Source organism: Littorina saxatilis, linkage group LG9 (assembly GCF_037325665.1).
Source record: "Littorina saxatilis isolate snail1 linkage group LG9, US_GU_Lsax_2.0, whole genome shotgun sequence".
Classification (NCBI taxonomy): domain Eukaryota; kingdom Metazoa; phylum Mollusca; class Gastropoda; order Littorinimorpha; family Littorinidae; genus Littorina; species Littorina saxatilis.
The window spans coordinates 36,479,901-36,492,663 of NC_090253.1; the positions used below are offsets into that span (position 1 = coordinate 36,479,901).

General features: G+C 40.8%; 1 protein-coding gene across 1 annotated transcript in view; it reads left to right on the forward strand.

The window, feature by feature from the left end:
• Nucleotides 1–12,763, forward strand: part of LOC138975937 (RIMS-binding protein 2-like) — a 208,044-nt gene that overhangs the window by 164,474 nt on the left and 30,807 nt on the right. The window contains exon 10 of the mRNA XM_070348709.1: nt 11,865–11,905. Coding sequence (XP_070204810.1) covers nt 11,882–11,905 — 24 coding nt within the window. The 5' untranslated portion in view covers nt 11,865–11,881. The remainder of the gene's footprint in view (nt 1–11,864; nt 11,906–12,763) is intronic.

Below are 12,763 nucleotides of genomic sequence, written 5' to 3' on the forward strand. Positions count from 1 at the left end.
GATTCAAAAACACAAGAAAGAAATTTTACAGATAGGTCAAAGTTCTGTGGTGAATTTGTCTTTTTGTCTATAATAACTGATAGACGTTGTTTGGGGAAGCAAGAATAGAAAAACAATCACAACAAGAGATTACAAACGAAACCTTTGACAATAAAAGGAGACAGAACAATGACACACTATTGAGTCTTCTTCGGAGTTGACAACCTCGTCCAGTCAGATTCCCTCTTTAATTGTCCGTACCACTACAAGCCTTTACAGGGCAAGAGAATAAGGGAAGTTCTATCATTTATACAAAAAAATAACAGTTGAAAAAAAAAGTTATGTCAGCACGAAAAACAACTTCCAAACAAACAAATGAAACATTCTTACAAATAGAGGAAACAAAGAGGAGAAAACTAAAAGAAGCACAGAAAAGGAAGGAAAGATGGAAGACAGGATTAGAGGGGGAAAATAAGAATAAATCCTCACATGAAACTGCAGAGTAAACCAAACAAGTCGCGTAAGGCGAAATTACTACATTTAGTCAAGCTGTGGAACTCACAGAATGAAACTGAACGCACTGCATTTTTTCACATTGACCGTAGTCCGCCGCTCGTGCAAAACGCAGTGAAACTGACGAGCCTGTTTAGCGCGGTATTGGTTTCGCAGTGCTGCATAGAACGCTTTTCCGTACCTCTCTTCGTTTTAACTTTCTGAGCGTGTTTTTTTTAATCCAAACATATCATATCTACTGTATATGTTTTGGAAATCAGGAACCGACAAGGAATAAGATGAAATTGTTTTTAAATCGATTTCGGAAATTTAATTTTGATCATAATTTTTATATTTTTAATTTTCAGAGCTTGTTTTTAATCCGAATATAACATATTTATATGTTTTTGAAATCAGGAAATGATGAAGAATAAGATGAACGTAAATTTGGATCGTTTTATTTAAAAAAAAATTAATTACAATTTTCAGATTTTTAATGACCAAAGTCATTAATTAATTTTTAAGCCACCAAACTGAAATGCAATACCGAAGTCCGGCCTTCGTCGAAGATTGCTTGGCCAAAATTTCAATCAATTTTATTGAAAAATGAGGGTGTGACAGTGCCGCCTCAACTTTTACAAAAAGCCGGATATGACGTCATCAAAGACATTTATCGAAAAAAAAAATAAAAAAAGTCTTGGGATATCATACCCAGGAACTCTCATGTAAAATGTTATAAAGATCGGTCCAGTAGTTTACTCTGAATCGCTCTACACACACACACAGACAGACAGACACACACACACAGACACACATACACCACGACCCTCGTCTCGATTCCCCCTCTATGTTAAAACATTTAGTCAAAACTTGACTAAATGTAAAAAGTAGACCCCAAACAAGCGAAGGAGAGAGAGAGAGAGAGAGAGAGAGAGAGAGAAAAAAATGTTACAAGAATAGAAAACCAGCGAAAAAAAAAGGAAAGAAAAAAAGATAAAAACGCGCAAAAGTAAACGGAAACTTTTTCCAGGGGTTCATTTTATGAACTTATCCCTGGATATCCACCTCCGCATGTTGTTCTATCGGCAGTCAATTTGTGACCGATCATGACGCAGGTCATGACCCGAGTTGTGATGTCATTCTCACATCAGCCGACAAGTTTTTTTGAATTTACACAGAATTGATAGAGTTTCAGAAATATAGGAAAGAATTGAATCGGGCGAGAAGAAGAGGGAGAAGATGAAGGGAGGAGGGAGAAGGAGATTCTATGCATCCACGTCAAAAACTGAGTTGGATGATGTAAGATTAAGCAAAGTTTTGTCAAGTTTGGTGTGTATTCTTAGCGATTGATTTATTTCTGGGTGTTTTCACTCACTTCATTTTATAATGTTTTTTCTTTTCAATATTTAGGTGGTTTTAGGCATTTTTTGTGTGGTTTTAGATCTAGTTGTTGACAGCATAATATTGTTTAAATTGCCCCAAAAACACACTTTGATATTGACTCGGAATGCTAATTTATAGAAAATTCATAGATATCAAGTTTCAGATAAAGTGCATGCTCACTGCGAAACACACTTCAGAAAAGAGCTTGAATTCATTTCAATGTAATATGATTCCCACAAAAAAAGGAAAAGGAGAGTAACAAGATAATTTGAACTGTCTCATTTACGGAGGGAAAACCTTTCCCGAGATTGTTTTCTTCTCTTTTTCCCCCATTAAAATGTAAAGTATTAATTATCAGAGATGTTTTCCTTAAATATCAACTGTTTCGGTATTTACATGATGGCACCTACGTAAATGAAACGCAAGCGAAGTAAATGCTCTGTCGTCAATACGGGAATCTTCTTTTTTTTAATTTTCTCTGGTGTTTTGTTTTGAAAATTCGGAGCCGTCGGTAGAATACAAATGGAACGAGTCCTAGTCTCGGAGGAAAAGATGTACGTCGTTCTCTTAGGTTTTGATACAAAGCAGCAAAATATTCTCTACTCTCGTCTTTGGTTTTCATTTGATTTCATTGTCATTGCTTTATTGTCTAATCGCTTGGATAGTGGGGTCGCTTCCTCCCAGTGGAAAACTACCAGCAATAGAGTCGCGCTACCCAGGTATGTTTATGTTAAGTTGTAATCTGCCACCTGCACTTATGGCAAAATGACCAAGGTCTTTTATGCTTCGGCCGGGGACCGTGAATACCTTCTCGGCTGAGTCTGCACATACAATTGACCATCCGGCACGGATTCGAACCCGTGACCCTTGGTGCCTTTTGGAATTCTGGTCCTGTTTGGAGTCAAGTCAGTTAATGCTTGCCTCATATGCACACACACACACACTGACACACACTCACACACACGCGCGCGCGCGCACGCAGTCATTTTGGCGCAAGATTTTCATGGACTCGGGGGGTTGCATTCAGTTTACATGAAAATGTATGTCAGCGGGTGCAAACAAAAACGCTGGTCACAGAGTTCCGAGTATATCCAGTTTTGGATCAGGGGCACACAAAAAACAAAAAAACAAAACAATATAGCTCGTAGTAGAGCAATCATATTGACAAGACGAACAACATTTTTTTTAAATAAATAACAAGTCGCGTAAGGCGAAAATACAATATTTAGTCAAGTAGCTGTCGAACTCACAGAATGAAACTGAACGCAACGCAACGCAGCAAGACCGTATACTCGTAGCATCGTCACTCCACCGCCCGTGGCAAAGGCAGTGCCCGTGGAATTGACAAGAAGAGCGGGGTATTCGTTGCGCTGAGAAGGATAGCACGCTTTTCTGTACCTCTCTTCGTTTTAACTTTCTGAGCGTGTTTTTAATCCAAACATATCATATGTATATGTTTTTGGAATCAGGAACCGACAAGGAATAAGATGAAAGTGTTTTTAAATTGATTTCGAAAAAAAAATTTTGATAATAATTTTTATATATTTAATTTTCAGAGCTTGTTTTTAATCCAAATATAACATATTTATATGTTTTTGGAATCAGCAAATGATGGAGAATAAGATAAACGTAAATTTGGATCGTTTTATAAATTTTTATTTTTTTTGACAATTTTCAGATTTTTAATGACCAAAGTCATTAATTAATTTTTAAGCCACCAAGCTGAAATGCAATACCGAAGTCCGGGCTTCGTCGAAGATTACTTGACCAAAATTTCAACCAATTTGGTTGAAAAATGAGGGCGTGACAGTGCCGCCTCAACTTTCACGAAAAGCCGGATATGACGTCATCAAAGACATTTATCAAAAAAATGAAAAAAACGTTCGAGGATTTCATACCCAGGAACTCTCATGTCAAATTTCATAAAGATCGGTCCAGTAGTTTAGTCTGAATCGCTCTACACACACACACACACACACACACACAGACACACACACACACACACACACACACACACACACACACACACGCACATACACCACGACCCTCGTTTCGATTCCCCCTCGATGTTAAAATATTTAGTCAAAACTTGACTAAATATAAAAATGAAGACCCTTAAAGAACGAGAAGAGGAGAGAGAACACAGTGATAGCGTCGCTTGACGTGCCGGCAGCAGGGCACTCGAGACTTCAATGTCTGCATGTTGAGTGCCCGGATCACTCGTGGCGCCCCCTGTTGCCTGGTGACTGCGTGGAGTGTCGTTTTTGGCAGGAAAATGCGCTCATCAAAGCCGCCATTTTTCACGTCCTTGTCATCTCAGTTTGAGAAATGAGAAAGATAGGACTGTGAGAAGCTGGGGGACAAACAAAGAGAGGAGGAGGAGGAGGGGAAGAGTGGTGATGATGGTGACGTGTGTGTGTGGGTGAAAGAGAGACTGAGGAGCGGGGGCTGTTAGTTTGTGCTTTTAAAAGGAGGAGAATTTTCATTGGGACGTAAAAATGACCGGAAGTGACTGACGTGTGTAGTTTTGAAAGCGATATACGATCACAGTATATGAAATACCCAGTATAACATTATTTTTCCGCTTGTACCGTAGGTTTCCCAAAAGATGTTTGGGTCATTACATATTTAATTATCATAAAAACAATTACTTTTGGTTTCGATCGTCGGTCAGTGTGAAAAGACTTACACAGTTACAGGCAGAAACTGTCTCTTTAAAGCGTCAGGGTCTCGTGGGTAGGAAGTTGACATGCGTCGGCAGAAAACAAACCAACTTGCCCTCACCTTTCCTCGTCTTTCCCCACCTCCCTCTCCCCAACCCCCACTCGATATGTCCCTCCCTCTCTACCCCCCCCCCCCCCCCCACACACACACACACACACACACACACACATACTCTCTCTCTCTCTCACTCACACACACACACACACACACACACACACACATATATATATATATTCCTCACTAAGAATCATAACAAAAACGAGTAAATTGGGCAGCTCAGATTTGTCATGCGGAGGGGGAAATGGCTGCTGCTATCACCCTGTGGAGATATTGCTGCCTCGCCGCCACATTTAGGGGAGACAAATTATTTGCATGCGCTCCAGTTTTGAAGGGATGATTTTTCAAAAGGCGGAAGGGCAGAAAATTGTCTTTTTGGAAAAGCAAGAAATAAGAGTAATCGTGAAATGAGGAAGACACAAGAAACATTTAAGTAAGCAAAATCGTATGGTTGGTGGCAAAAGTCACAACAACAAAAAGCTGACAAGATGGTCGGTGAGCCGTATGACCTGGAAATAATGAATGTATACACGCGCTCGCGCGCACATTACAGAAAGAGAGAGAGGGGGAGAGAGAGAGAGAGAGAGAGAGAGAGAGAGAGCAACTCTTTTGGGAGAGAGTAACTCTGGAGAGACAGATCGGAGAGCGAGAGAAAGAGGAGGGGTGAGAGAGAGACTCGGAGAGCGAGAGAGAGAGAGAGAGAGAGATACTCGGAGAAAGAGAGAGATCTAGAGAGACTGAGACTAGGAGCAAAAGAAGGAGATGTGAGTTTGCCCGTTGCAAGACGTATAGCCATTGCCATTGGGATTTCACGATGAGTCTTCGTTAGTTCATCCTTCGTTCTTTCTGGCTGTTTCTCTGTCTGCCAGACTGCCGGTTTTTGTGTGTGGGAGAATTATCAAACTATACAGTTTTCCAGCAAGATTTCTTTATTCTCTGCGCTGAAGTCGATACTATGTACTTGAAAGGCGTTGAAGTAGTTAACCGAAGACACTAAAATGTTTTGAAGGGTCGACGGGACTTAATTGCCACTTATATTTTCTCTTTGATAACAATCCCCCACACGCTCCTGACTTAGCTGACCTTCCCCCCCCCCCCCCCTCTTCAGCCAACCCACACACAGCCTCGAGCTCCTCTCCCTTCTCATCCAGCTGACCAAGTAAATAATAAGGAGAAACACGTCACGGACCGGAGGTGCTGAGGAAACATGGATGCCTAGCAGTGGCAGTAAGAGAGAAGAATAAAAGGAAGCCTTTTTTGATGGCCGCAGGAACGGTCATCTATTGCAATGCATTCGGAGAGGTGACATGTCTCGTTTTGTTACCGTTCACGAGATCAGTTACAGTTTTCTCTCTCTCTCTCTCTCTCTCTCTCTCTCTCTCTCTCTCTCTCTCTCTCTCTCTCTCTCTCTCTCTCTCTCTCTCTGTATGTATGACTATGTCTTTGTCTGTGTCTCCCTCTGAGTCTCTCCGCTTCTGTCTTTCTATCTCTGTGTATGTGTGTGTGTGTGTGTGTGTCTCTCTCTCGCTCTCCATCGCTCTCGCTCTCTCTCTCTCTCTCTCTCTCTCTCTCTCTCTCTCTCTCTCTCTCTCTCTCTCTCTCTCTCTCTCTCTCTCTCTCTCTGAAATTGCACTATGCTCTACTATTTGTCGAGGACGTCTTTCTTCAATTAGCTGAGGGCGGTGAACATGACGGTGTCGTTGTTTGCCGTTCTCATGAGATCAGTTACTTTTGTTTTGTTTCGTGTTTTCCTCCTACTTTGTGTATTTTCACAACAGGCTTTTTCTGTTTCATCTGTCATACATGGTGTCAATTGGAAAAAAACGGAACAAAACAGAAGTAACTTATCTCGTGAGAACGGTAGTGCACTAGGTTTGGAAAAAACACGACAGTAGCTTATCTCTTTAAACCCGTATGGGGCCCTTCAACATGTGACAAATCCACCGAACCCATTTTGTTCTTCGAGAGAAGTTTTAACAATCTCAAACCGTAACAGCACAGAATATCGTCCATACCGGCAACCAATTATTACCATGTCCCAAATAGCATTGTATCTCGTTAGTTAAGCACATCACAATCTTACAACCACCACAACGAAGACCAAACATCAAAAACAAAATTTACATTGTATTTGTAACACCCTCTTCATGACGCTTTCACCAAAAACGATCACAAGAACATGCACCATGCGCCTTGCTCTTAAAGTTACATAACCTACAACCCATGACCGCCAAACCGTCTCCTCTCTGTAACAGCAAAACTAGTGTGAAACATAAGTAATCAATTTATCCACTTGACTATATTCACAACAGGGACCTATCACTCTTCTTCGCATGTTTTTATGCCTACGGATTTTCAAATACTCTGCAACATATGTAACCCAAATTCAACATGTGCTCGTACAATACCGCTTCTTTTATGAAAACATTGCTTCGGCCATGTTGATTTTAATCAACCAATTTTGCTTGTTTTTATTGCGTTGAGCGTAAAGTCTGTAATTAATTGGGAGAAGTTGACTTCGCGAAGTCTACCCCACGAAGCTCGCGCTACGAAGCTTTGGCACTGAATTTTCGGTAGAGTGACTTCGTGCTCAGTTTAAGGGCTGCCTTAACAGTCAAGTAGATTTTATACCTTGCGGTTTGGCACGTGCTCTGGCTGTGTGTTTAATAATGAACTGACCGGATGACATCACTGACCTTTGACGGGGTTAATTAGGCCGGTACGATTCTCAGGGTAGGTGTCAAATTCGATTTGATTGTTATTATTTTTTTTTTTAACCTCTCGATGGTATTGCTGAGATTTTCTGCTCCGCGAATAGACAAAATAATGATTTGCGATTTGATCGAAAGGTTGAATAAATAACGGTTTCCATTTCCCCCACCGTCACCCTCATACTTATGTCACCCAAGCAGCATGTGTTCCTTTGATAATAGCGTGTTAACCTTGTGTGTGTGTGTGTGTGGGTATGTGTGTGTGTGTGTGTGTGTGTGTGTGTGTGTGTGTGTGTGTGTGTGTGTGTGTGTGTGTGTGTGTGTGTGTGTGTGTGTGTGTGTGTTGAGAGAGAGAGGCGAAAGGTAAGGATAGAGAGAGACAAGGAACTTAGTCGATAAATATCGACAGGGGGCCGACTAATGGTTTAAATGTGAAATGTGTGTATAATAATGGGTGTGGGTCTGAAATGAAGTTACGTAGTAGTTAACATTTGTTTTGAATAATTATTGGTATTTTGACAATGTGGGTAGCATGGAAATGTAAGCATTTGAATGTAAGTCTTAGGTACCATTGTACCCAGGAAGAGAGACCAGAGATAGGAGTAGGTTGCAATAGCTTGTGTGGGCTTTGAGTTTTGTTTTTGGAAAGATATTGTTAAAGAAAAAGAAGACAATTGCAGTAATGCAATATTTATTGTGAAAACCAACGATTGTACAAAGAACATGTGAAGCAACATTATGTCTATGATGATGTGAAGAAAATTAGTTATGATTTATACTATTATTATTTAGACTTGAGACTGACAGTGTTGTGACGAGCGTTGGCTAATGGTAACGAGTACATGTGTGTGTAGTTGTGGTGTGTGTGTGTGTTTGCGCGTTGGTTTGGATTATGGGTGTAATTTGTAAAACAGATGTGACAGTAATAATGGAGTTCACATCAGTGAGGTTAGTTTGAAATGGAACACACGCACGTTTTTGAAAAAAACAATATGAAATTTTGAACCATGAGATCTTTATTAAATAATAAACTGAACATCAGCAAAACATCAAAGCAATCATTAATAAGGTTTGAAAAGCTTGACTTACTATGTTAAATAGTGGATTGAAGGCTGAAAACGTCATTTACAAATTACATCTGAGATAGGGACGCAAGTGGGGGAAGTGCTGAAAGTGTGGATGAGAATAAAAATTTTAAAAAAATGCTGAGTGACAACAGGGAGGTTAAAGGCTGCCCTTTTCGTAGCGTTCATTAATTAATTCCTATTGTTTACATGTGCCAATAATGTTATAAAACTGTACCTAAGGGGACATAATAACGATTGGCTGTAGCTTTCGAACACAGAAAAAATTATTTCAGTATTGCAAAGTGGTTTTGATAGTGTCGAATGTAAACAGAACAGTCTCAAAGTGAAAGTGGATGTTTTCCGGAAATTGCGAAGTTAACAAGAATACCGGCAGAAAAGCGCGCTTTCCTGCTTTGCACAATACGCTACCGCACTAATCTGGCGTGTCAATATCACTACGTTTTGGACGTGGAAGGTGAGCGATTTCCTTCCGCCCTCAGCTAATTCAAGAAATCACCCCCCTCCTAGGTACACGTGCACTCAAGTTAACCTCTGCTTTGACCTGTGTGCCAAGAGTCAGATGAGAGAGAGAGAAAGCGAGAGCGAGAGAGAGAGAGAGAGAGAGAGAGACACACACACACACACACACACATAGACAGAGACAGACATAGAAAGACAGAAGCGGAGAGACTCAGAGGGAGACACAGACAAAGACATACATACAGAGAGAGAGAGAGAGAGAGAGAGAGAGAGAGAGAGAGAGAGAGAGAGAGAGAGAGAGAGAGAGAGAGAGAGAAAAAAAATGTAACTGATCTCGTGAGAACGGTTGAGGCCTTGCAAGGTTTTGATGGCAACAATAATTATTGTAGTTCTCTAAGACTTTATTTCTGTTTGATTTGTAATATGTTGGGAAGACATATTTATCAATTGATCAACAAAATACAACATAATACAAAACGACACAACATTGTTAAAATCATTATTGGCCAACGTTGAACGTTTACGAAGGCCTCAATCTTCCCGCGCCGTAGACCAGATTAATAGGTGCTTGATTTTGGTATTTTGATTTACATAACATTAAACCTTTCTTGGGGTTCATGGTCATGGCAACAGCCATATTAATATTATATGATGTATGATTTTATATTTCAGCATATGTGAATTACATGTCATCATACCAAACTGTCATATATTTTTATTCCTACATTATTCTGATTGATCACAACCAAACCTACTATCATTGGACACATCCAAATGCAAGCGCCTGTTTTTGACAACTTGCCATTGATATATATTTTTAGATCAGTGCAACTTGCTTGGATCTCTTGTTTGGCCTGTAGGTAAAATGTACAATGTATTTTCTGATTTGTGCACAAAAGCTTTTCTTTTTCTTCTTTTTGTTTAACATAACAATGTTTAATGTCACTGTATGTTTGAAAGACCATGGTCAAATTTGTAAAACAAATGTTAAATTACAAAATAAATAACATTTTGGTTCATGATTTTTCCTACACCTGTGCTGAAAATAAGACATAAAAATGTTGGTATATAAGTCACTCAAATGCAGGGTAGTATGAATGGTTTGAGTTTGTTGCGGTTAACCCTGCACAGGTCGGCCTATGATATTTTTGTTGAACAATTTTGCCGTCACCCCTCCCATAGAGTGACGTATTTCACAACTTCAAACTCAGTGATGACCAATTTTGCCTTCACACCTCCCATAGGGTGACGGATTTCACAACTTTCTACTGATGAACAATGTTGCCTTCACGCCTCCCATAGGGTGACGGATGTCACAACTTCCTGTGTACACAAACTGATGACGTATTTCACAACAAAATGGCGCTGCCCATGGTCAACCTCGAAACTATCCGTATAGAATGGGGGCCTCCTGGCCCCCATAACAAGGTGAAAGAGACTGGTCGTGACTGAGAGAGCAAACAAACAAAGTCAAAAGCATGTAACGTCAACCGTGACAGCATCGAGAATGCAACCTGGTTTTCCCTTTCATCACACATAATTATTGGAACGTGCATGCTGTATACATCAAGGCAGCGCCTCAACCGCCCGTGATGCAAATCTGCGACACACTTCGGACGTGTGTGTGTGGCATTCGTGAATAATTAGCTCATTTGTCTCGCGCACCACGGAATTAGGGCCGTAGATTGGATCAATTATTGGTACATGAAAAATAACCTTCTATAATCACTCACAGAATGCCACTAATATGGCTAGCTTTTGTTGCTAGCTTGGCGAGATTTGCAGTGTGTTTTTAACGCCAGGGGTGTATTACATACAGAGTGTCGATTTTCAGCACACATAAACTCCTGTGTTTAATCAAAAGTAGCATGACTGATTTGGTGTGGCAGTGTGTGCTTGCGTTTCATGTGTGCCTCAAACCACGTTTGGGATTACAGCTTCTTATACTGCGCACGATGAGCAAATTTTGTTGTTGGGATTTGAATACCATTCGAATAACGGAAATGCAGTGATGGTGTAACAGGAAAAGTACATGGGCAAAATGTGACTGATGCTGAAGCTATATGTCCGTCCTGGTGTATGTATGTAGTAAGTGTCGGAAGATGCGATTTAAATCTTGTTGCTGAATAGGGTTGAGTTGCGAAGTTAGGAACGTGTAAGATTGTGGCGTAACATTCTACAGACAGTTTTGTGATTTAAAAGAAAAGGTGTGTGGAGATACTGCGGTTGTCATAGAGACAGGGAAAAGCGTCTGGTAACTTTCTCAGTGTGAACAGGTAGGCAGGTATCTCAGCTCAGCCAGCGTTGGTGCAGATCGGGGACAATCCCTGGAACAGTTTGACTAAGGCCTGTGGTTTGAGTCCAGTTTTGCTTACAAGACCACTCATGTATTCTCTGGACACACACATGACTGGAAATGAGTGACGTAACGAGGATACAGACTGTGACATTTTCCGCGAACTTCACTGACGTAGAACTGTCCAACTTTGCACAGAACAGTGGAACATAGCTCGCCAAGGACAGTGGAATGTATCTTGGCCAGGACATTGGATTATATCTCGCCCAGAACTGTGGAATATATCTCGCCTATAGAACAGTGGAATACATCTCACCTAGAACTGTGAAATATATCTAGCCTATGACAGTGGTATACATCTCGCCTAGAACTGTGGAATATCTCTCGCCTATGACAGTGGAATACATTTCGACTAGATCAGTGGAATATTGGTCTCCTAGAACTGTGAAATATATCTAGCCTAAAACAGTCGATTTTCACCTTGAACAGCAGAAGAGCTTTCAGTATTGGACGCAAGAATGACTTGCAATGGCCAAAAGTGAACAGAAGCTTTGCCATGGTCAGCGCTTAGGCTGCTGAGTGTCAACGTTGACTGACTGGCAGTGAATGGTTGTGTGTATAGAGAGCGCTGTGTTGGAGTCACCATGAAGAACCTGTGTTGTTGTTATGTTGCAGAACCGGAAGATTCCGGAATGGAGAGCCATAGGGATCCCAGGGTAAGTCTCTTATCTATTCGATGTTGTTATCCGTCTTGTTTGTTTGTTATTCCGGCTGTATCACAACAGTTTTTCAAATAAGGTTTACAAATGAAAACAGGCCACCGTAAAGTCGGGAGATGACATTTTAAGGCGATAGTGACCTTGCTCATATTCCTCAAAATGACAGTATGAGCGACACGTAAAATGAGAGCCCTGTGTACATTTAACAAACACAGCCCAGACAAGGCTGCGCCAACTGGTTGACGGAAAATTAACTCACATGCACTTGTTGTAAAGTATATTCATCAGAAGATCTCAAGAAAGACTGTTCGTGTGGTCACTTTTGCCTTAAGTTGCAAAATTTGTTTTGAGCTCTGAACACGAGCAGAGCACGTATACGTAGTACATTTGGCTGATTGTCCCGTGGCTTTGATTTATTTCAGGGGCTAATCTTTTATCACCATAGCTTTATGAAATCACGGATTGTTAACTTTAGGGATCCATCTATCATGGGCATGTCTGTAATTCTTGCTCTTACCCTCTTCGTCCACACTCCAACCGTCTTGCCCTACTTTTGCACAAGTGCGACGTTTCGCTGAGAGCCAGAGGGTAGCTGAAAGCGTGTCTTTATAATGCTACTGTGGCATGGGAAGCTGTTGTGCTAGACGATGAGTGTAGACTCACACTTCGGTGTGTGGTGTGATAAGAACATGGAGCGAGCAGTGGTGGCCGATGTTGCTGCCCTGGTTTTGATTGTGTCACTGTAAGCAGTTACAGTGGTGACTATGTTAACTGGTGTTTGTTTGTTGTTGTTTTTGTGTGGGTTTTTTAATAAAAGATACCGTCCTTCCTGTGTAAACCATAATATAGTCAACT